Source organism: Arctopsyche grandis, chromosome 4 (assembly GCF_051622035.1).
Source record: "Arctopsyche grandis isolate Sample6627 chromosome 4, ASM5162203v2, whole genome shotgun sequence".
Classification (NCBI taxonomy): domain Eukaryota; kingdom Metazoa; phylum Arthropoda; class Insecta; order Trichoptera; family Hydropsychidae; genus Arctopsyche; species Arctopsyche grandis.
In genome coordinates this window covers 1,255,208-1,276,709 of record NC_135358.1, presented here as the reverse complement: position 1 = coordinate 1,276,709, position 21,502 = coordinate 1,255,208, and the positions used below count along the sequence as shown (strand labels likewise).

General features: G+C 34.3%; 1 protein-coding gene across 2 annotated transcripts in view; it reads right to left on the bottom strand.

Moving 5' to 3' along the window:
• Positions 1-21,502, bottom strand: part of LOC143910318 (diacylglycerol kinase theta) — a 66,802-nt gene that overhangs the window by 6,158 nt on the left and 39,142 nt on the right. For both annotated transcript variants that reach the window (XM_077428736.1, XM_077428737.1), the window contains exons 2-9: positions 18,592-18,671; positions 18,332-18,434; positions 12,778-12,998; positions 10,393-10,561; positions 2,230-2,394; positions 1,242-1,497; positions 958-1,169; positions 661-873 (exon numbers count right to left, since the gene is read on the bottom strand). In XM_077428736.1, coding sequence (XP_077284862.1) covers positions 661-873; positions 958-1,169; positions 1,242-1,497; positions 2,230-2,394; positions 10,393-10,561; positions 12,778-12,998; positions 18,332-18,434; positions 18,592-18,671 — 1,419 coding nt within the window. The remainder of the gene's footprint in view (positions 1-660; positions 874-957; positions 1,170-1,241; positions 1,498-2,229; positions 2,395-10,392; positions 10,562-12,777; positions 12,999-18,331; positions 18,435-18,591; positions 18,672-21,502) is intronic.

Genomic DNA, 21,502 nt, shown 5'->3' with positions numbered 1-21,502 from the left:
TTTCAATTTAAGAACCCATTTTCAATGCCATGCTTACTACAGTTGCTGACCATTTGAATTTGAATTAAAATAAAAAATAGGAACATTGTTACATTAAAGATTATCGTTTGTGGGGATGGTTGCGACTGTTGCGTTATTTGGAATCGGAACTTAACACGTATACGGGAAACGGAGATTACAGTCTTTAGCGTCTTGTTGTTTGACAGCGGGAGACTGTGATGGTTTGCATCCATGCTCTCCGACTGTTGCAATCATTTATATCTTTGTGATATAAATTATTGCAAAATTAAAAATATAATAGTTTTTTGAATAGGGTAACCAACCTCTTTTTATACCAAAATTATTTTCAAGTTAGAAAAAAATCTCAAAATATTCTCATCGTCTTTATGCTATTAATTGTTGCAAAATTTTATATTTAATAAATTTTTAGACTGGGGTTGCTGGGACTGCCTTACGTACGGCAATTTCAATTGACCCGCAAAGAAAATCGTTAAAATTGAAAAGAAAGGTACACGTGGCGCTTGTCGATCGTTTGCACCGCATCGATTTATTCTTTATATGAAAACTTTGATACTGACTGGTGGGTATTAAATGTTTAATATAATAATGACCAAATAAATTTTTATAATACATATACATATGAATAATAATGAAACATACCTTTCCCAAGAAATTCCATAAGCATATTGTCATAATTGCGTTCGGATAAACCGGGAGGTAGATTTCCAACGAACAGTGCGAGTCGAGGACCGTGAGGATCCTTCGCCGGCTGAACACAAAAACGCATCAGCTCTGCCTGTCGTATACTCTCACGACCCAATCGTTTGACAATCTCCCACGGCCGTTCGTCTGGACTTAAAACCCTTTCCGTTACTGGAACATTCAAAACGCAAAAGTCAATATCAAAAAAGAAAATGTAATTGTAAGAATTATTGTAATGGAAAAATATTCCGATACCTCCTCTATCAAGAAGCATTTCTGAGCATCGATAATCCTCAGGTTGAATGGGGGGTCCTAAGCCGAATTTCTTTAACGCTTCGCCGACGAGATCGAAAACTGAGGTGGAGCCATCCACCGGCACTACCGTGCAAGTTTCGGTCGCTTCGGAACCACCGAGGGCTACGCGACCTGGATACACCCTTACGGATCCATCTATATTTTCCTTATCCCTGAAATTAAATGGGTGTGAGTGGATCAACAGCACTTTAGTTCTAAGTTGTACTTTTGTAATTATTGTATACCTGAATCGTAGAAAAATTGCTGGTCTCTTGTTGTCTCGCCTGGTGAGACGCTGCAGTGGATGGGGATCTTGAAGTGGTGGTTCGTCGGGATGAAGGGCATCAGTAAGCCGATATGCAGCAGCTCGTCGGTCTGCCAAGTGGAAAGCTGCTAGTGCAGCACGTAGACAAACTTCAACACTAGCTGCTCGGTTTAACGACACAGTACGGAAGATTCGCCGCCTTAAAGATTGGTTTCCGTCATATACTTTTATGACTTCTGAAAGGAAAAAGCAAGTTTACAATTAAATATTGTTAAAATCATTAAGAGCAGTCGAAAAAAAATATGATTTTATTTATTTAGCTATTTAGCTAATTTATTTATTTATTTATTTTTTACATATATACCAGGAAGGCCTTACAGGTAAATCCCAATGCGCCTTCCTGGCCAATTACAAATTACAATGCAGCATTTTTATATAAATCGCTGAATTATGAGACACTGAAAAACTCGCAAATCAATGAGACATCTATCAATTTGTACACAAACTTATTTATTGCGCATTAATTAATAACAAATTATAGGTGACATATCGTATAGGAGGGATTTTAGCCATTTTTTTTCCGGGCACCGTTTCAACAATGAAATCAGAGAAAATTGGCAAACTCTGATAGGAAACGATCAACCTGAAGTCACAAATCCAGGTCTAACCAACAGCATACTCTGAAAAATTATTTTTTTCATTCGAGGCCCGGCCCTGGGATCGAACCCGGCGCCTTCTCGACGCTAAGCAGAAGCTTAACGTCCGAGATATGCTGCTGGCTATTTAAAGATAAAACACATAGTACGGAGATATTGATCCATTAATCTTTAAATGGAAGTGATGTTAATCAAACTGCTTTTTTAAAGAAAATAATAATTGTGTTCCAAAATAAATGTAAAATAAATCTAAAATGTTAGGAATCCAACCCTATTGAGAATGAGGAGAAAGAAGAAGTATTAATTTATAACCTTCATCTCGATCCTCCTTTTCCCTGCCTTTGTGATGTCCTTCTTCGTGTTGTCGCGGAGAAGGTGATTGATCTGGAGTGGTGCCGCCACCAGCAGGACCAGCACTACCTCCAGCGCTTCCTCCTGCACCTCCTCCACTGCTTAATTCTTCACTAATGCTTCGTGCTGAACATAACATCGTAAATATAAGATACAAATGTATTTGGGAGATTGGTGTGAAATTTCAGCTACGTTTACAAAAGTCTAAATTCAATTTTGAAACTGAAAGATTGTGTCACACAATGATTGTTTCAATTCTTCATGATTTTTTAAAGATCAATAATTTTATCTCTACTCAAAAATAAATAATATAATAGAAATTTTTGTATATTTTATCAAGAAAACATAACCTCTAGTGATTAACATTTAACACTAAAAAATTATAATTTAACACTTTTTAAACCCAAAAACAACAAAAACTTTTAGCACATTCTCAATATAAATATATATATGTATATATATATATATTCTTCATACACATATAAGAAAGTAAAATAATTAAATTTATGAATATTTTAATTATCAAATTTTTATGCTCAATTTATCAGTGTTAAATTTTTAAGAAAATTCGCGTTCATACAAAATTTAGACGGTTTAAAAAAGTAAAAATATTAATAAAAAATAAACCAAATCCAACCATGTTAAAGCACACGTATTATATAATACAAACACATACATACAATAAAAAAGCCCCGTTTAAATAATTATTCATGAAAAATATATTGCAATTTATCCGTCATATTAACACTGATAAGTTTGTAGTAAAATTTAAAATGTTGTCATAATTATTATTATTTTATTTATTTAGAACATTCAAACTTTAAATATCTACTAGGGGTTCATGCACATTTCATTATTATTAAATATGATTCGTACGATAATAACAACAATGAAAATGGGAAAGAATATAATCTACATTTCAATCCAATTGCAGAAAAATGACTTTTTAATAATTAAATAATTGGGCTGAAAGTATTTATACAAATTCCAATCGATTGTATTTTTTTTTTTTAATATGTATACATTTATAAAACAAAACTTCCATTGATACATTTTTATGAATGTGATGTTTCAGATTTTGTAAAATATGAATCTCGTCATAAAGGATCAACGAAAAATAAAAATAAAATAAAAACAGAGTACGCAAATATAACAATTTATTTTTAATTAAATTTAATATTTGTACTCCGCTCGTGAATCGAAATTTAAATTTTATTAAATGCTGTGAATGAAATTCATAACAGAAAAATCACATGCTATAAAAAATCTATGTTATATATATTAAATCTAAGTACATCCAATTATGATCATTAGCAAACATTAAACAAAATAGACAAACATGCAAATAAGTAAACGTGAACACCTCAATAACTCTAAAGCTTGTGAATATTATTATTTTTGTTATAACATACAAACATTCGTAGTACAGATTCTTGCACAGACATCACACATACCATATACTACAGAGTTTTTCGTTCTTTTTCAATGGAACAAACACTAACTTTACCAAATGTGCATTTTCACATGACACAAAGCATATAAGAACGTTTATGATTACAAGGATAGATAATATTTGACGAACTTTCACCCATTTGAGACTTCCTTTAGAACTAAGTCACAAATATAATGTTTAATATGAGGCTCATGAATTTATTATAGGTTGTGGCTATTTGCAGGTACCACATCTGCGAATTATTGGCTATTTGCAGGTACTATATCTGCGACAGGCGCAAAGCCTTCTGCGCATGCGCGTGAACTTATAATCCGATTATAATTTCTTACATTTAATGTATGCTAGACTTGTTTAATCACTCGTTCATTATACATGAGGCAAATAAATTTAGCACGTTATTATAATAGATTTATATCATTTAGCTAGTTGGCGGCTTGTACTTGTATGTATGTATTATACGTTGTATATGATAATAATTTTCTAACAATTAATAATATTAACTAATTTGGATTATATGTTTTACTCTACGTCACTTTGCGAGTTCGAACTAAATTTTAAGAGGCTTAAAACAAAATTTTAACAGTTAACACGCTGACAGTGACAGTTCACGCGCATGCGCAGAAGGCTTTGCGCCTGTCGCAGATATAGTACCTGCAAATAGCCAATAATTCTCAGATATAGTACCTGCAAATAGCCAATAATTTGCAGATATAGTTCTTGCAAATAGCCACAACCATTTATTTTATACTAAACTTAGAAATGTACAAATTCCACAGTTTGGTCACCTCTGAAAATGAACACCAACTGAACTAAATACCACTGAAATAAACGAAAACTCTGCACAATTGGTTGTTAGAAGACATATACACACACACACATACGTCGAACGGAAAAGTTGCATCCTGTGATTTGCCAAGCAACAATGGTGGCTATCAAAACAGTCAGGCAAATATGAAATAATAAAAGCACAGTGAAAAGCCAAACACGTTGCACACACACAATCACCGAACACATACACCACTTGTCAAAAGTTTCGGTGCACTCGCATTTCACTGTAAAGTTTCACTATTAATCATATAACTTTACAAAGAAACATAAAAGCGTATCTAAACTTGACCAGTGGTATATGTACATATACATTACCCAACACATTTTGGTACCTTATAAGTTAAAACTACTCTTAGATATGTATTCTAAAAATGGCATCATTTATAGTTTTGGAGACGGGGCATAGTTACCTTATATAATATACTGATTCAATTGGTTTTCCATCAAAACTAATAACATGATCTGTTATTGATAAATATTGATGCTATATTTACATGTCCATTTATGTATTTTGAGAAGGTTTTGAAAAAAAAAATGCATGTCATTAGGGAAGAACTAAAAGCAGGGATTTTTGACAGTTTCCAGATAAGACTTCATTAAATGGCTCACTTCATTAAATATATTAAATTATTCTTGTGCTTATCCTAATTCTTAAAAGTGTTCTTGGCGTATCACTATTCTGATTTAGTACAGGACAGGATCTTTCATTTTATTAAGTTTCAAATCACATATTGCTTTTCATAAAGCTTTGATGATTTAAGTCAGAGCAAAGAGAACATAAAAAAAATACAGCAAGGAAGTTGGGATATCTATATGATGGCAGATTACTGGTACCCTCAGCGAAACTGGCTCAGTAGATCTCAATCTAAAAAGTCTTATAAAATAAGCTTCTTATATGCTAAATGACTGATTATATTGTATGCTAGTAGTAATGTGGTTGTTTTGATCGATATTGTCAAAAATAATTGTTGAATCGGTTGAATCAGCATCTAAAGTGAGTATGTCATACCTCTAAAACTAATGCTGATGCCATTATTTGAATTGTCAAAGAAAAGGTCTAACTTCCAAAGTATTTTTGTTGGGCTTTGTAATATCTAAGGTTTCCCAATTATGTAACCACATTAAAAGCTCACACTCTAGCAATCACTTGAGTTAGGTTTTGTACGATCTACGAGGGTCATTTTATAAGCAAGTATCGTTTTGTCATAAACTGATAGCAGTTTGTTGTAATTCAAAATCTTATACAATTTTTCAAAATAATTCCCTTTGATCTCCAATCATATTTGAGATCTAGAGATGAGCTAGACGATCTCTCGTCGAAGAAATCTGCCACCTGTTCTTTAAACCAGTCGGTGGCCGTTTGGTGGACCTCGTCATCAGTTTGCATGTTCAAAAATACATTTAACTTCAGGAAAAGATGGAGGATTGTTTAATATCTCACATTGAAACTTTTGCAAACAGTTTTGAACAGATAATTAATCGGCAGAATTGACGATCGACGAGGTAAATGAAATGCTATTGAAAAATAGCATTTGAGAGACTCAAGAGCTAACCGACTCAGTTTACAGACACATTCCAGACTAGGGTTTATTCTGAAGCATCAACTTGCTTTATCAAAAACTTATGTGTGTATAATATGTATATGCGAACGATTTTTACTTAAAAAACGACACTCGTATGTGAAAATGCAGAAAAGAATATGCATTTGGAATATTTGATATATAAACAGAGGAGCAAGTGATTATTAGTAGACGGTGTGTGTGTATAATATATATATGGTATATGCGGTACAGGAGAGATGATGGGCAATGGGCAGTGGTACCTCTTGAATAAGGGGGCGAATATTGGCAGTGGGGGGCGCAGGCGCGGGGCAGCATACGTCGAAGAACTGCGGGCAGCGCGAAGCGGACCCAAGTCGGTCGTACGTCAGGTACACTGCGGCCCCCGTCTCGCCCTCCGCCCCCTACGCCCCACCGAGACAGCGAGCGCAGCTCCGCTGTAACACGTGGGCCCCATGTCACACTCACATCCCGCGCCCCCCTCATTATGATACATCATTTTCATCTAATTCTAATCTGTCTGTGCTCACACTCGCCGCTAGTGCACGTCGCTCTCTCACACCGATACACATTCTCACTCCGGTGTATTAACAACAGTATCTCAATAATGTGAACTTGATGTATGATATTTATAATAGTATAGGCGTACTGGATATATACTATCTTAATGTATTATTATAAATATTTTAAAAAGCAACATTCATTGAACTAGTCAAGATCTGTCAATTTTGAGATGAAATTGTCCAATCAAATTTGGCTGAAGTGAAATGTAATATGTGCTGAAAACCATTGTGAAATATGTCTATCTTGAATAAATAAATAAGTATATTACCACTTGTTATGGCCACTTTTGAAATTAAGGAAAAATTCTGTATAAATCCGGCTCAACTTTTTGTCCAAAGTAAGTAATTTTACTGTTCTTAGCCATGGCAAGGAACTTAATTTTTTAGGTCAGCATATTCCAAATTGAAATATTTTCAATGATAAATATAGTAATAATCTAAGATTGGCTTCGAAAAAGAGCTTAACCATTAAGAGGGCTGGACAGCAGCGCCTTGTCCATACAAACGTACTATACTTCTCCCTTCCTCAATTATGGCACTAGAGAAATTATTTTTTAATATGCTATGGATATCCACCATTGGGGTGCCTCTATCGTTTTATTTTTTTGATTAATTATTTTTTATAGGAGCTAGGAGCCGCCAAACATCTATAAAATCGCCTCTTTTTTACACCCACTAAACGAGTCCAGCGTGCTTATTTAACGGTCGATTTAAAAAAAATTCCGCCGATAGATGCACAGAAAGTATCTTTCTCATACCGATGATGAAATTTTTTTAAAAATTGGTCCAGTTTTGGAGGAGAAAATAGGAGAATACGAAACCTCGATTTTGTCAATTTAAAATACGTTTATCTGGTCGAAGCGCAACTGTCGCATTCACTCAATATATACATACACTCAATATATATATATATCGAAGAAAGGAACGGTAACAAAATTAAGGTTTCGGGTGTACAGCCCTCTTAAGAGACAATGTTGAGTTGTTTTAATTTACAGTATACTCATAAATTGTCATATTTAAAATGTAAATTTTTAGGGTTTGGTGCAAACCACAGATAAACTGGATGGCTACTTTAAACGCAATTCTCGACTTCACGAATGATAGATTGCACATCAGATGACGAGTAACCTTTCGATGTGCACAGATGCTATTATTAAAATGAGTTGGATCTTTCTGGCGAGTTTAATAACGCAAAATTCGGAACTTAAGTATCAGAAGCACATAACGTATACAGGGAAGGTATGTCGGGACTTCGGGTAGATTTCGCTTAGTGTAAGTGCGAGCAGTGCGCACGCATAAGGTACACGTGTCGTTAATCTGTGGTTCAGTCTGTCTGGCGCTTGTCGATCGTTTGCACCGCATCGAAATTTTTAACATGAAATTTACTTGGATTTTAACAGTTAAAAACAAATTTTGTATTCACAATACATAGTGCTCTTGTTCACTACTAATTGATAGTAGTAATATGAAATACAAGGTGAAATTTCAACATATTACACTTAAGACAAATTTAACAATAACACTTTCACTCTGGAATTGGAAATTTATTACAAACATCAATCTTGACATATTATTTATATGAAATTCAAATTGACATGTCACTTTTTAAAATCTATATAATATGCATAAAAATAACTAAAACTATGCATAGTAAAAATGTGTCGTTTATTTACGTACATATATGACAGGGACACAATTGTAATATTATTAATAATTCATATTCGATTCACTAAATTGAGTTACTATGTGTAATAATACGGTATGTATAGTACATATAAAATATAAAATTCAAAAGTACACTATTCGATATGAATTCAGCACTACTTATGTATGTAAGAGTTGTCAATTTAATTTTGGCAAATTTTAACGGGTACATTTTACAAAACCAAAGATATGTATATGTATAACAATAAACTACGGTGATAGCAAAATAACAAAGCTTGCTATGTATACGTATAATAGTATAGGGATATAATGTGAATGTTTGATCAAGTATACAAAAGCGACGTACTCAGTGTGTGCAAACCACAGAATGCTGGTAAAAGAATGCTAATTTTCGTCGGTGTAGTTTTTAGACGAGGCTAAAATGTATGTCTTTCAAAAAGATACAATCAAAACTATATACATATGTATATGCAATGCGCTAAGCCTCCGTGTACTATTATTATCATCATAATATTGAATTGTTATTTATATTGACTTCAAACGTTAACGTGAGATTTAATTGAAAAATTGGGATGAAATAGTCGGAGTTTTCGTGGAAATGATAAGTAAACGTACAATACATATATACATTACAGTGGCCTTGATTTTGCAGGAAATTTTTAAATTTTTTTGGGTTTCTTATAAATACAAGTCTTTTGGTAAAAGTCTCATTGCTTTAATTATTTTCTTTTAGGTATGCAGATTATTTTTAACATTTACTTAATTTTTTGTTTTAAACTTTTTTGAAGAAATCAAATAATTGCGCCCTTTCAAGGTTGAGATGATTTTTAAATTATTTTTGATAAAATTACATCCCTAAAATAAAAAACGGACTATGAAGCATTAAGAGAATTATTGTGCTTATTAGAAAATTGAAAAAAAAACTAAAATTATCGCCAAAATGATGATCATTTTAATATATGTATGTATTTATATTAGAGTGCACTTCATTAAGGTAAAAAAATGAATCTTTTGGGTTGCAATTTATTATTTTTTCTAATAATTGTAAACAAAGTTTTTAGACTTTTGCAATGCTATTTTTTTTCAAGTCAGAAAGAAAATAATATTATGAGATACATATGTACTAATTGTAAATAATAAAAAGAAAAAAAATCTAGCAAAGTGAGGGCCACTCTGATGTACATATGTATGTATTATATGTATATATAGAAATATTTTGATTATAAGAATTAAATAAAAAAAAACATCAATATATTAATAATAATAAAGAACATTTTTTTGTAAGTTTTATATTAAACGACAAAGAGGCGAGGCACACGGAAAGCCATAATAGATAGACATTCAGTATATAAATATATATATAATATTTACCACCATCGTACATGCGCATACAATGAATGAGGTTTTTTTTTGGTTGTTATGACATTTATAGGCACGAAGCTCAAAAAAAACTTAAAAATTTATGCCGTCGGCGCGAGCCACCGTCGACGAAAATTTTTCAAACAACGGATAAGAAAAATGAATGATGCAACATTGAAAGTATTAAATGGACTAAAAAAAAGCATGCGCTTATCGTTCTAATACTTCATTACTGGGGAAAGTCAAATGACATGAACCGCAACGAGGTGCAATCAATCAATCGGATCACGTCGACTATGCATGGATCAAATTTAGTGTTTGGATAGCCATCTATTCGTTTCCGCAGATGCCTTTCCCTTTTTTTTTTATATCAAACCAATTTTGTATAGTATATAAAATTTAGAAAAAAAAGTTAAAAATTTCACATTTGTATAGACAAAGTTCCACAATTGGAATGAAAGTATAAGAAAAAAAAACAGGGAGGAGAATATCTCAATAAGTCATACAATATTTATAGTCATAAACATATGCGAAAAATATATATTATTTCAATTACTTTCATATTGGATGTGCAATACCTACAGTGAAATAAAAAAAATGCATTGTGGAAGTTTTGCTTTTAACTTGACTCTTTTTGTGATTTGGGCAGGGTAGGGGGGGTTGTGTGAAAAATAAAAATGATATTTGTTTGACTTACGGCATGAATATTCCCTTTGAATTGGTGGCGGTCGTGGTTGTACTCCAATGAGAGCTTCTAGGGGTACGGGAGCTCGAGGTACGGAGACAGCATGCGGAGGTAGGTATATGGGTTGCAGCATCCCGAACGTACACTCGAGCGACACAAGGCAACGACATCCTCCATGACACTGAAATCCACCACACACATTGATTTAATATGTGAAAGAGTCAACACTGCTAAGAACTGGACAGAACAATAAAAATAATAATATGATATATGGGAAACTGTAACAGTAGTTAGCCCATACAAATATAGTCATAGGTGATTTATTGGATTTTGAAGTTTTTATAACTTTCAATAAACTTCATTTAAAAGCATTTACTAACATAAACCAAAATTGAAGAAAGAATAATAAGCGAAGCTACTTGAAACATTAAATTCCGATTAGACATAAAAAAAATCTGATTGATGGGAGTGATTTTAATTACTTTAACTAAAATGTGTACATATGTTTACTTATATCTTGTTTAAATTTAATTTTTCAATGCTTTTTATTGTTCATAAATTATGTTCACAATACATATTTCGATCTATCGATCATATTTTGGGTTTGGTGCAAGCGATCGACACGCACCAGACAGACTGAACCACAGATTAACTGGATGGCCGCTTTAAACCCAATTCTCGACTTCTCGACTTCTCGACAAGACGAGATTGCACATCAGATGACGAGTAACCTTTCGATTTGCACAGACGCAATTATTAAAATGGTAATTATTAAAATTGAGTTGGATCTTTATGGCGAGTTTAATAAGGCAAAATTCGGAACTAAAGTATCAGAAGCACAGAACGTATACAGGGTAGGTATGTCGGGACGGGTAGATTTCGCTTAGTGTCAGTGCGAGCAGTGCGCACGCATAAGGTAGACGTGTCGTTAATCTGTGGTTCAGTCTCTCTGGCGCTTGTCGATCGTTTGCACCGCATCGCTTTTTATTGTTCATAAATTATGTTCACAATACATCTTTCAATCTATCGATTATTTTTGTGTTGTTGTTAGTATTGTAATGTAGAGATTAGGTAAGTAGCGCTCGTCAACCACCAAAAGTGCCACATACAAAAACCAATAAGGTTTCGTGACCCATCAACCAATGATCTCTATGCGGAAAGTACCCCATGGGTATAAATATTGATTGGTTTTGGATCGTGATTCATTCGGAGCTGGTGGGCCGACTGGGTAAACAACAATAAACTAACTCTACTACTACTACTGCGTCTTCACTCCGATTTCGGAGACCCCTCTACAAACACGTCCACATTACAGAATCTTATTTTAATGTTAGTGTACAGCATAACATGAAAAAAAGCTCAAAAACAAAATAGATAATGATCAGTAGATTAACATCTATTAGAATAACCTATGAACAATAAAAAGCCCTAAGAAAAATCATACATCCAAAATGGTTCGGTGATTATTCCGCAAAAGGCGATCTTGCGCACGTCACTAAACATCTAACGGAACATCTGGCACCTAAAAACTCCATATTGTACTAACGAGAACTCGAGTGCCAGATATTCCGTATTCGCGATTTTTGTGCCAACGATTGTCGTGCACGCGATCGAAATTTGCGCAATAATCCGTTTACCATCCAAAATATGCTTTGAAAGACGGCACTTTTTTCAATTTAAGAAACCATTTTCAATGCCATGCTTACTACAGTTGCTGACCATTTGAATTTGAATTAAAATAAAAAATAGGAACATTGTTACATTAAAGATTATCGTTTGTGGGGATGGTTGCGACTGTTGCGTTATTTGGAATCGGACCTTAACACGTATACGGGAAACGGAGATTACAGTCTTTAGCGTCTTGTTGTTTGACAGCGGGAGACTGTGATGGTTTGCATCCATGCTCTCCGACTGTTGCAATCATTTATATCTTTGTGATATAAATTATTGCAAAATTAAAAATATAATAGTTTTTTGAATAGGGTAACCAACCTCTTTTTATACCAAAAATATTTTCAAGTTAGAAAAAAATCTCAAAATATTCTCATCGTCTTTATGCTATTAATTGTTGCAAAATTTTTGGACTGGGGTTGCTGGGACTGCCTTACGTACGGCAATTTCAATTGACCGCAAAGAAAATTGTTAAGAAATCGCTACAAATATTTTTCGTTTTGAATATTGTTGTTTATTTTGTACTTGGTTAAGCACAGTGTGGTTTTTTTTTTATATAGAGCAATGATGTGTGGTTGTTCTCCGACGAAAGGGTCTCTCAGACTGAATTCGTTGGGGGAGAGGGGGTGGCCTCATGTTGAGGGCTTTGAGGGTCAAATTCTTTGACCTTTAAAGCGGGCCTTACTTTACTAATATGGTGAGATGTGATTGTGAGGGTATACTTACGGTGATACCGCACCATTCGCAGCGATATCCAGTGAGGCATTCTGCCGACCAGCAGGCCTTCCTGCAGGCCACACATTTGGTGGCGGGGGTCAGATTCCCCTCGCGCCAGTGATGGCGATGCCGCACGTCCGCCAAACGGACTTCTGGCACGTACGTGGCATTTTCTCGACAGTCTGCTGCCGCGAAGTCCACGCATTCGCTGTGCACGTAATACTCGCATACTGAAACATCAAAAACAACATTCAACATTTGCCTTTCAGTGACTTTTCGCTATAGCACGAAGCCGCGTGCACAGGGGCACGGCGCGACTCGATCAGTTATCCCTACCCAAGCCCTACCCCAAGTGGCGGATCCAGGAAATTTGCATTTCTAATTTTTATTATATACATTTTTTTCAAAAATAAGACGTACATATATTCAGTTATATTATTAATTTATTGTCATATAATTTTATTAGTTTTATGGGGCGTATGGAGTGAAACGACGGAATTGTTAAGGCACAACTGTTTAATGGTGCTTACAAACTAAACCAACGACGATTTTGGGCCAACTTTTTGACCAGCAGTAGCGTACAAAATATCGAAATAAAAATTAAATTTTAAAATTGAAATTAAATATCAAAATCAAGCTAAAGAGCGAGATTGAGCTAAAATTAGATCATCGTTGATGTTTTGAATTACAACAATGTTTTGAATTACGACGATACGCATTTTAAACCAGAGAAATATTATAATTTCTCTGCTTAAGAGCGAAAAAAAATATTGTTAAAGTCGTCACGAGATGTTACTGTATTTCCACGTGGATGATCGATAAAAAAAAACCAATTTATAAAAAAACGCGGTGTCGGATGTCGGTGATTTGTCAAAGGGTTTTTTTTTTCTTTCGTCGAAATAAAATTAATAATCACACATTATCCGATAAATTTTACCTCTGAAATGATTTAATTACTTGATTTATTTCGACGAGAGAAACAATTGAAGAATAAAAAAATCCGTTTGATGTGACCGACAACACCCCGGGTTAGCAAAAATCGTTGGATCACCCATACTAATACATGATATATTCTCAGTAACTGCGCATTACAGGGAAGTAAAAATAATAATTCTTTGATTTTTTTTCGATCTTAGTGCGTATCTTCGTAAGTCAAAACATCTTCGACAAACAAAAGTCGAGGATTACCTGTATGTGATTGTTGATGATCTAATTTTAGGTCAATCTCGAAAATTTATTTAAATTGTGCATGTTCTGTTTTACCTTTCAATATTTAATTTTAATTTTAATATAATGATTATAATTTTATTTTGATACTTGAATTTAATTTTAATATAATAATAATAGTTTTAATTTTGATATTTAATTTCAATTTTTAAATTTAATTTTTATTTCGATATTTTGTACGCTACTGGTTTTAAAAGTTGGCCTGTGGGCCGTTCGTTGGCTTGGTGCGTACGCACCATAATATGATGGGTGGGAAGGAAGTAAAGTAGCAACAGACCAACATGGTCGAGTTGGTCCCAACTCGCAGGATGGTGACCGAAACTCGACCATGTCGTAGAGCCGCCACAGTTTGAATTCCGTTTTTAAACGCCGAATGCGAATTTTAATTATTATGTACACACATATATGCATTATGTAGTCCTCTAGGGTGATGGCTTTTGACCTCGTGCCACCATTGTGGATCCATTAGTGCCTTCCCCTAGTGACGTCTCTAGGTTATGTGTTGCCCTTAGACGAAGTACAAAAAGTCGCCCCTTTTAAAAATATTGTGAAGTAGAGATTATACGGTTAGTTTTTGAGAAACACCCATTGCCTAGATTAAGATTCAACGTCCTTTGGATCTATGTATAACGCATTTGGATCAGCTGAGGATTGATGAAAAATTATTAAAAATGTGCCTATACCCATATTCTTCTAAATCACCCGATATATGTTTGTATGTATGTATGTTAGGGTTGCCAGATTTCTTCCAAGTCAAACCGGGACTCACACACTTATTAGAGCACTTAGTTTTTTCAAATAATTATTATACATTTGGCAACAATTAAAATCATAGTTTTCAATGCACTGTAGAATACTTTCAACTAAATCTATAGAAAGTCTATTTCATTCATTAGTCCATTGAATCTCAATTAACGAGTATATTCGAGAATATAATTTAACTACCCACTTTTCTACAGCTATTTTTCCATTCCAATTTGGAGCTTGTAATTCTCTCTTTAATATATATTTTTGATGTAACAAATTGTTTGAACAAATATGTGTCTTCAACTGTTTTTTCAATATCTAGCCATTCTGGTATTTTTCCCAAGCTCATCCAGGAAAACACAGAATATTTTTTTAATGGTATTGTCCATTGTTTCAAATAATCTGTCAATGTTTCATAAAAATTTGCTACTTCTTCATTAAATCCATCAATTTGTCCCTTTGAAATTGCTTAAAAAGTATGCATAATAGAAAAATTTGAAACTGGGACTTTTGAACGTCCCGAAAGTTTCTTTCGAAACACTAGGACATGAGGCTTAAAACCGGTGACAATCCCGATTAATCGGGACGCCTGGCAACCCTAATGTATGGCCCAAACGTGAGCATCTTAGGCGATAGTAGGGGTGGGCTTTTAAGGCATTTAATGGATCTGTATGATAATATAAGTATTTTTGTTGATAATGTTTAACTTTTATATATATATATATATATATATATATATATATATATATATATATATATATATATATATATACATATATATAACTAGCTGAACCCGGCATGTTTCCGTTCTCGTTCCAGTTCCCGTTCCCGTTTTCGTTCCTGTTCGCGTTCCCGTTCTCGTTCCCGTTCCACAGTCATTCAATTTTATATATATTTGTTGACGTGGGTCATCCGCTGTGTGTTTCCTGTACAGCCCTGAATGGTCAGTACATTCGAGTGCGAGGTAGGCGTGGCGCGATTATTGTCACACTCGAGGCGTGATGCGTTGAAAGCTTTACTTTCGCGTCAGTAAAATTGAGGTTTTTTCCCGTTTTTTTTCCACAGTAATCTTCCCTGACATACATACAACAAATCCTGAAAGTTCCATCGTAATCGCTTCAGTGGTTTAGGAGCCTATTCGAGACACACACACAGACATTCAATTTTATATATACATATATAGATGGTATTTTTCAATTGGATCTTTTTTAAATATTTATCTATAGCCAGCTCGTTATACGAATAATTGAATGATTGAACCAAATTGATCGTGGATATTTTCGCATAACAAAAGGTGTTCGAATTAAGCGAATTTGAGTGTGTTGTTCTTTTTTTATTGATAAGTTTGTAAGAGTTAGAATGGGAGAGTTTGTGAAAAATAGAAGGAAAAATATTTGTGATGGGAAGTGGAAAAGAGAGGAGAGACTGAAATCAGGATTTATTGCAGATCGAAAAGGCTGTTTTCCAGTTGAGGAGTTTCACTTTTAGGGTGAGTGTCATCCGTCAGCGGTGAGAACAAGAGGAGTGTCGGACATAGGTAACTCATCACTGTCATTAACTTTACTTTAAGCGGGAAGGAAATCAACTGGCTTTCTGCAAAACTTATTTATAGAATCAAGGATGCTTCGATCTTCGAACGAACGAACGGCCTCGAGAAGTGCCGTGCCCTTTAGACGCGTATAAATAAAATTCGAGATGGGTATTTAAAAATCTTCTCGAAATTCTATTCTACCGAACTTTTACTACGCCTTTCATTTTTCCTACGTTTCGTTCATAATTACAGTTTAGTTTTTATTTCAAAAGTAATTTGTCATTACATTTGAAACAAAACAATATTTTAAATACGCTTAAGACTTATGTACACCCAAAAATTATATATTTAATAAAAAAAAATCTAGAAAGGATTCTTCTAGCTGAGTTTAAACTTAAGATTGTCCATATAGAATTGAAGCATGGACGTCGCACAGAGTAGTATTTGGCCTCAAAAGCCAGCCAAAAATCAAAAATTGAGTTTATGTTGGGGTCCCAAAATAGGTAAATACGTTAAAATGCGAAGTCCTCACTAGCCAAATATAGTCGCAGTCGAATCCTGTCATTTGTGTGATAAGCTTGTTTTTGTTCGCGGCATTTTGTTGTTAAACAACATTTCGTTGCGATTATTTTTATGCAAATAGCATTTTTGGTAGAAAAACTTAGTATAGATGTTGAACCAGATATGCACACTAGTTTCATTCCTTTTAAAATTTTATTTTACATGTTTCAATCTGTCAACACACCCTACTATTTTCACTTAGGTTTCCATTGTACAAATTGATGTTTTTAAACGTATTGTGCTTATTGTAGCCGAATCAAATCTATGTGATGTAAAACTTAAGGATCTCTACTTTTATTCTAGTAAAACAAAGTTTGCCCGAATTTGCCCATTAAAAAAATAATCAATAATAATTTAACGTATTTTGGAACTCCAATTTTTTACTTATTTTTATTCTTTATTTATATTTAGGGTTACCAAATATTCGAATGTTGAATATTGAATAGTAGCTTTAAATTATTTGGATTATGTTTTAGAAAGGTAAAGAAGTTATTAAATTTTAAAAGAACCCTAATATGGAACATCGGATAGAATCAAATGTGCAGTTGATTTAAAATAAAAAAAAATAGGTTTGAGATTCATATTTATAGGTATATTCCAGTTTCTGAGGATTCTGTCATGTCTATGACCCAAAGGCATCTACATACATCATATAATAAGAGGAAGCACCTAAAACCTTTTTATTCAAAAATTCAAAGATTTAGAAGAAAAAAACTAGTAACTGTTACAAAGTGGCCCCAAAGTGAATTTCGAAAAATTATCAACAATTTTAAGATTGTTTACAATCGTTAATAGCATGTAATAGTACTGAAAGCTTTTTTCCGCTAAAAAACATTAAAAAAATATTTTTGGCCAGGTTTTCAGGCCAAATACCACTGTATGCGTCGACCAAAGCCTAATGTGTAATACATATTTATATGGTTTGAAAGTTAACGAATTAAATTGAGGAAACGGGAATCAGGATGAGGACCTCGTGGCTGCCTTGAGAAAGAGTTTTGTCATTTGCTTTCCGGATCATATAAATATAATGAAAAGTGGGAATGGATTAAGATATATATGGGCAAGTTGATTTTTGGCTATGTCGATTTTGTATGAAATCGTTTCAATTATTGTAAGACAAAAGCCCAGCAAGCCTTGATAGGAGATTTTGACTACCTACACCTTGTCAGCTACACGTATTCGTAATCATCGAGAAAATCGAATAAAATCTTTGATTTTAATCTAAATTACTTCAACCAGCAAATAATTGCTCAACTGATGGTTTTAGAGTGGTACAAAAAGAAAATACACATTCAAGGTCTGACCGAACTATATGGCCGTCGACTGCTGCAGCACGACACAACACGGCAAAGTTGATACAAAAGGCAACTCTGTCGCGTGACGCGTAGTGCGTTATATCTCATACAATTTCATACAAACAATATTTGGCCGCACGCTGCCGTTCGTGTCGTAGACGCATAGTGCGGTCAGACCTTCAGGGTTGACAGTTTGACTTACTCATGCAATGTAGGGATGTTGTCTCATCAAGACGCTTTCGACAAACTGTACAAAATTTCCGTTTATGATGTCCTGGCTCAGACCAACAGTGTGCCACCGGGTTCTGAAAACACACCACAAAATATTCTCAGTTGTGTTAAAATTAAAAAAAAAAAACAACATATAAAACAAAGCCCACACAACACGTGTTCATAGCGAGTCATGAACGATAAGAATCATTATGGAGAATGATGTAAAAAAAATGTAATTAAAATGTTTACCTTGATAAGACTGGGAGCGATACTGGAGCATGGCGTGACCACCTGACTGATACAGCGATCGTGAACGGTGAAATTGCACACTGCAAATTAACAAACGAAACACAACATTAGTACATACATATAAAATTGTATAAATAATGTGAGGGGAGGTAGGAAGATTTATAGATGGGCACTATCATGTTATGATGGGGGGGAAAGGTAGTGTGTTGAGAGAATCGAGTTCACTAGGTTAAGTATCATATCGAATAAGAAGTTCTATGTAGTTATAAACGACATGTGCTTTCCGGTAAAATTCAACCAACGTGGTACAAACTACATACATATTTATATGGTCCAAACGGCCATTCATCGTTTCAAAGCTGTGCAAATTGAATATCAAACAAAACGCAAAATTTTTAGGTTATGTGAATCACGTTTTGAACACTTAAGGTCTGACCGCACTATACGGCCGTCGACTGCTGCAGCACGACACAACACGGCAAAGTTGATACAAAAAGCAAATCTGTCACGTGACGCGTAGTGCGTTATATCCATAGAAGCAGAATGCATAGAATCGCTCTCAGCCTCCAAAAATGTTGCTACAAAAACTCTGCGCGGCAGAGTTTGTTCATTGTTTGCTAAACTTCGTCTCTCTCTCTCTCTCTTGTTTCTCTTCTTACTTTCCGTCTCTCTCTTCGATGGCTCGCTTTTAGACGGTACTTTTGTTAACAATGACCATTCTATGCATTCTACTTCTATGGTTATATCTCATACAATTTCATACAAACAATATTTGGCCGCACGCTGCCGTTCGTGTCGCAGACGCATAGTGTGGTCAGACCTTTAAGGTCTGACAGCACTATGGGACAATCGAACGATCCGACACTTCACAACAGTACGTGACCAAATATTGTTTGTATGAAATTGTATGACACATAACGCACTGCGCGACAGTCGCATGACGTACAATGATACCTTGCGTCAAAGTTCACTTTTCGACCAACTTTGATGCAAGGTGTCGTTGAGTGGGGGTTGCCATGCGACAATTATTCTCCTTCTTCATATCGTGACTTTGAAATAGCATGTAGCCATAATCTTTTGGTTTTTCTAGATTGTTCTTCTTCCTCGCATATCAAAGATACTATAACAGCGTCCGTTTCGTCCATCTTGCTCCGAGGTACCGAACAAATGATTGACATAATTTACTGCGTAGTGTCCCATCGCTGTCGTTCAAGTGCGGTTTACCTAATATTGTCGCACACTGTTGTGAAGTGTCGGATCGTTCGTTTGACGCATAGTGCGGTCAGACCTTTAACCCAACATGACGTAACATTACATGTACATGGGTGGCAAGCTATAATTTTGGACATACATACATGGAGTGGGAAAATATGGGAATTCCACAAGACCTATTTGTTTATGGAATATTCCTTATTTTAGCAGTCTTTAATATTTCAGGACAAATGATCCTATCGGTCAAAACATCTCAGCTGATCAATAGGAATTGAATGTTTATATCATGAAATGAAATATAGCCACATTTGTCTAAAATGAACGGAGCTTTGTGCAATGGACTTAATTACCAAAGTATTATTTTTAATGAAAATTTGTACATTTCATGAAGTTCAATTTTGATGTACAGATTTCACTCCACATTGTTTTAAATTATATTTCAGTTTATATATGTACATATATGTCACAGTGAAATTATATTTCAAGTGAAAATATATATCACTGACGTTTCAGTGAAATCATAACCAGTTACATTTTCAGGGTTGGTTTTGTTCATTGAATAATAGATTGTTAGGAATGGTATTATTTAAGGATTATAATAGGTTAGGTTAAGTAAGTAAGATTGGGTTGTTAGGGTTAAATTTATAGAGTTAAACGTTGTCAATTTATTGTTTGATACATTTTCACTGCTTGAATTGGTGAAAATATATTTTCACTTGAAATATGCTTTAACTGTAACATGCATATACATATGTACTTTCGAAAAGTTATGAATCATATTACATTTATTATTCGGAATCCATGAATCCTATTTCTTACATATGTACATATGTATATTAAAATTCCATTCTCTGTTCTACAGTTCCAAATCCAGTATATGTCAATAAGTAAGATGAATAAAATAAAATTTCTTATTAAGTATCAATTTTATAGTTGGTTTATGTAATAGGTACCATTAAATTCTTTCAAATCATTTTCCTTTTTTCTTCCTATATATTTTTTCCCAGTCAATATTCACTGTTTAAGGTTGCGGCTGATGGTGATGATAACCTCAACTGTTGCCATTCTCCACATTTTGCGAGATCGTGTACATTAGAATGGTCCTCACTTTGGAAAACTAAAAGAAAATCAAAATTTTTCGGCGAAGTGAGGACCACTCCAGTGTACATACAAACGCCTGGCAGCTCCTTGTACTCCGCTACATATATGTATTATATTTCCCAAGCTTTCTTTATCGATTATGCCTGTTTCTGCTGTTCATTCTGTAGAAAACTTTGATATAAATTTTCCGGGTTTTTCAATTTTCAGCAACCCATTTTTGTTCAGTTGTAGTTGTTGCACCTCTATAGCTTCATACAATGTACATTTTCCATTTATCAGAGCAAGATCTATTTCCAGAGAACGTCCACGTGGAGTGTGTACAGCCTTTGGCACGTGACAGTGCCCAAGTGCCACGTGCCAGCCAAATTTATTAACCTTTTGAATGCTGACCAACGCCAATCGGCGTTTTGCCAATAAGTCCATGGGCCTGGAAAACACCGACAAACGTTGATTTTGAGCATGTAAAGTAAACAAAAATACTACACACTAAGCCTTTCCAGGTAGGATTGAAAATACGTTGAAAATGGGTCGTGTAATCCGGGTCATTCATTTGTCAACGTTTATAAAGACTGGTTTATACCGGAATGTCTGAATTTAT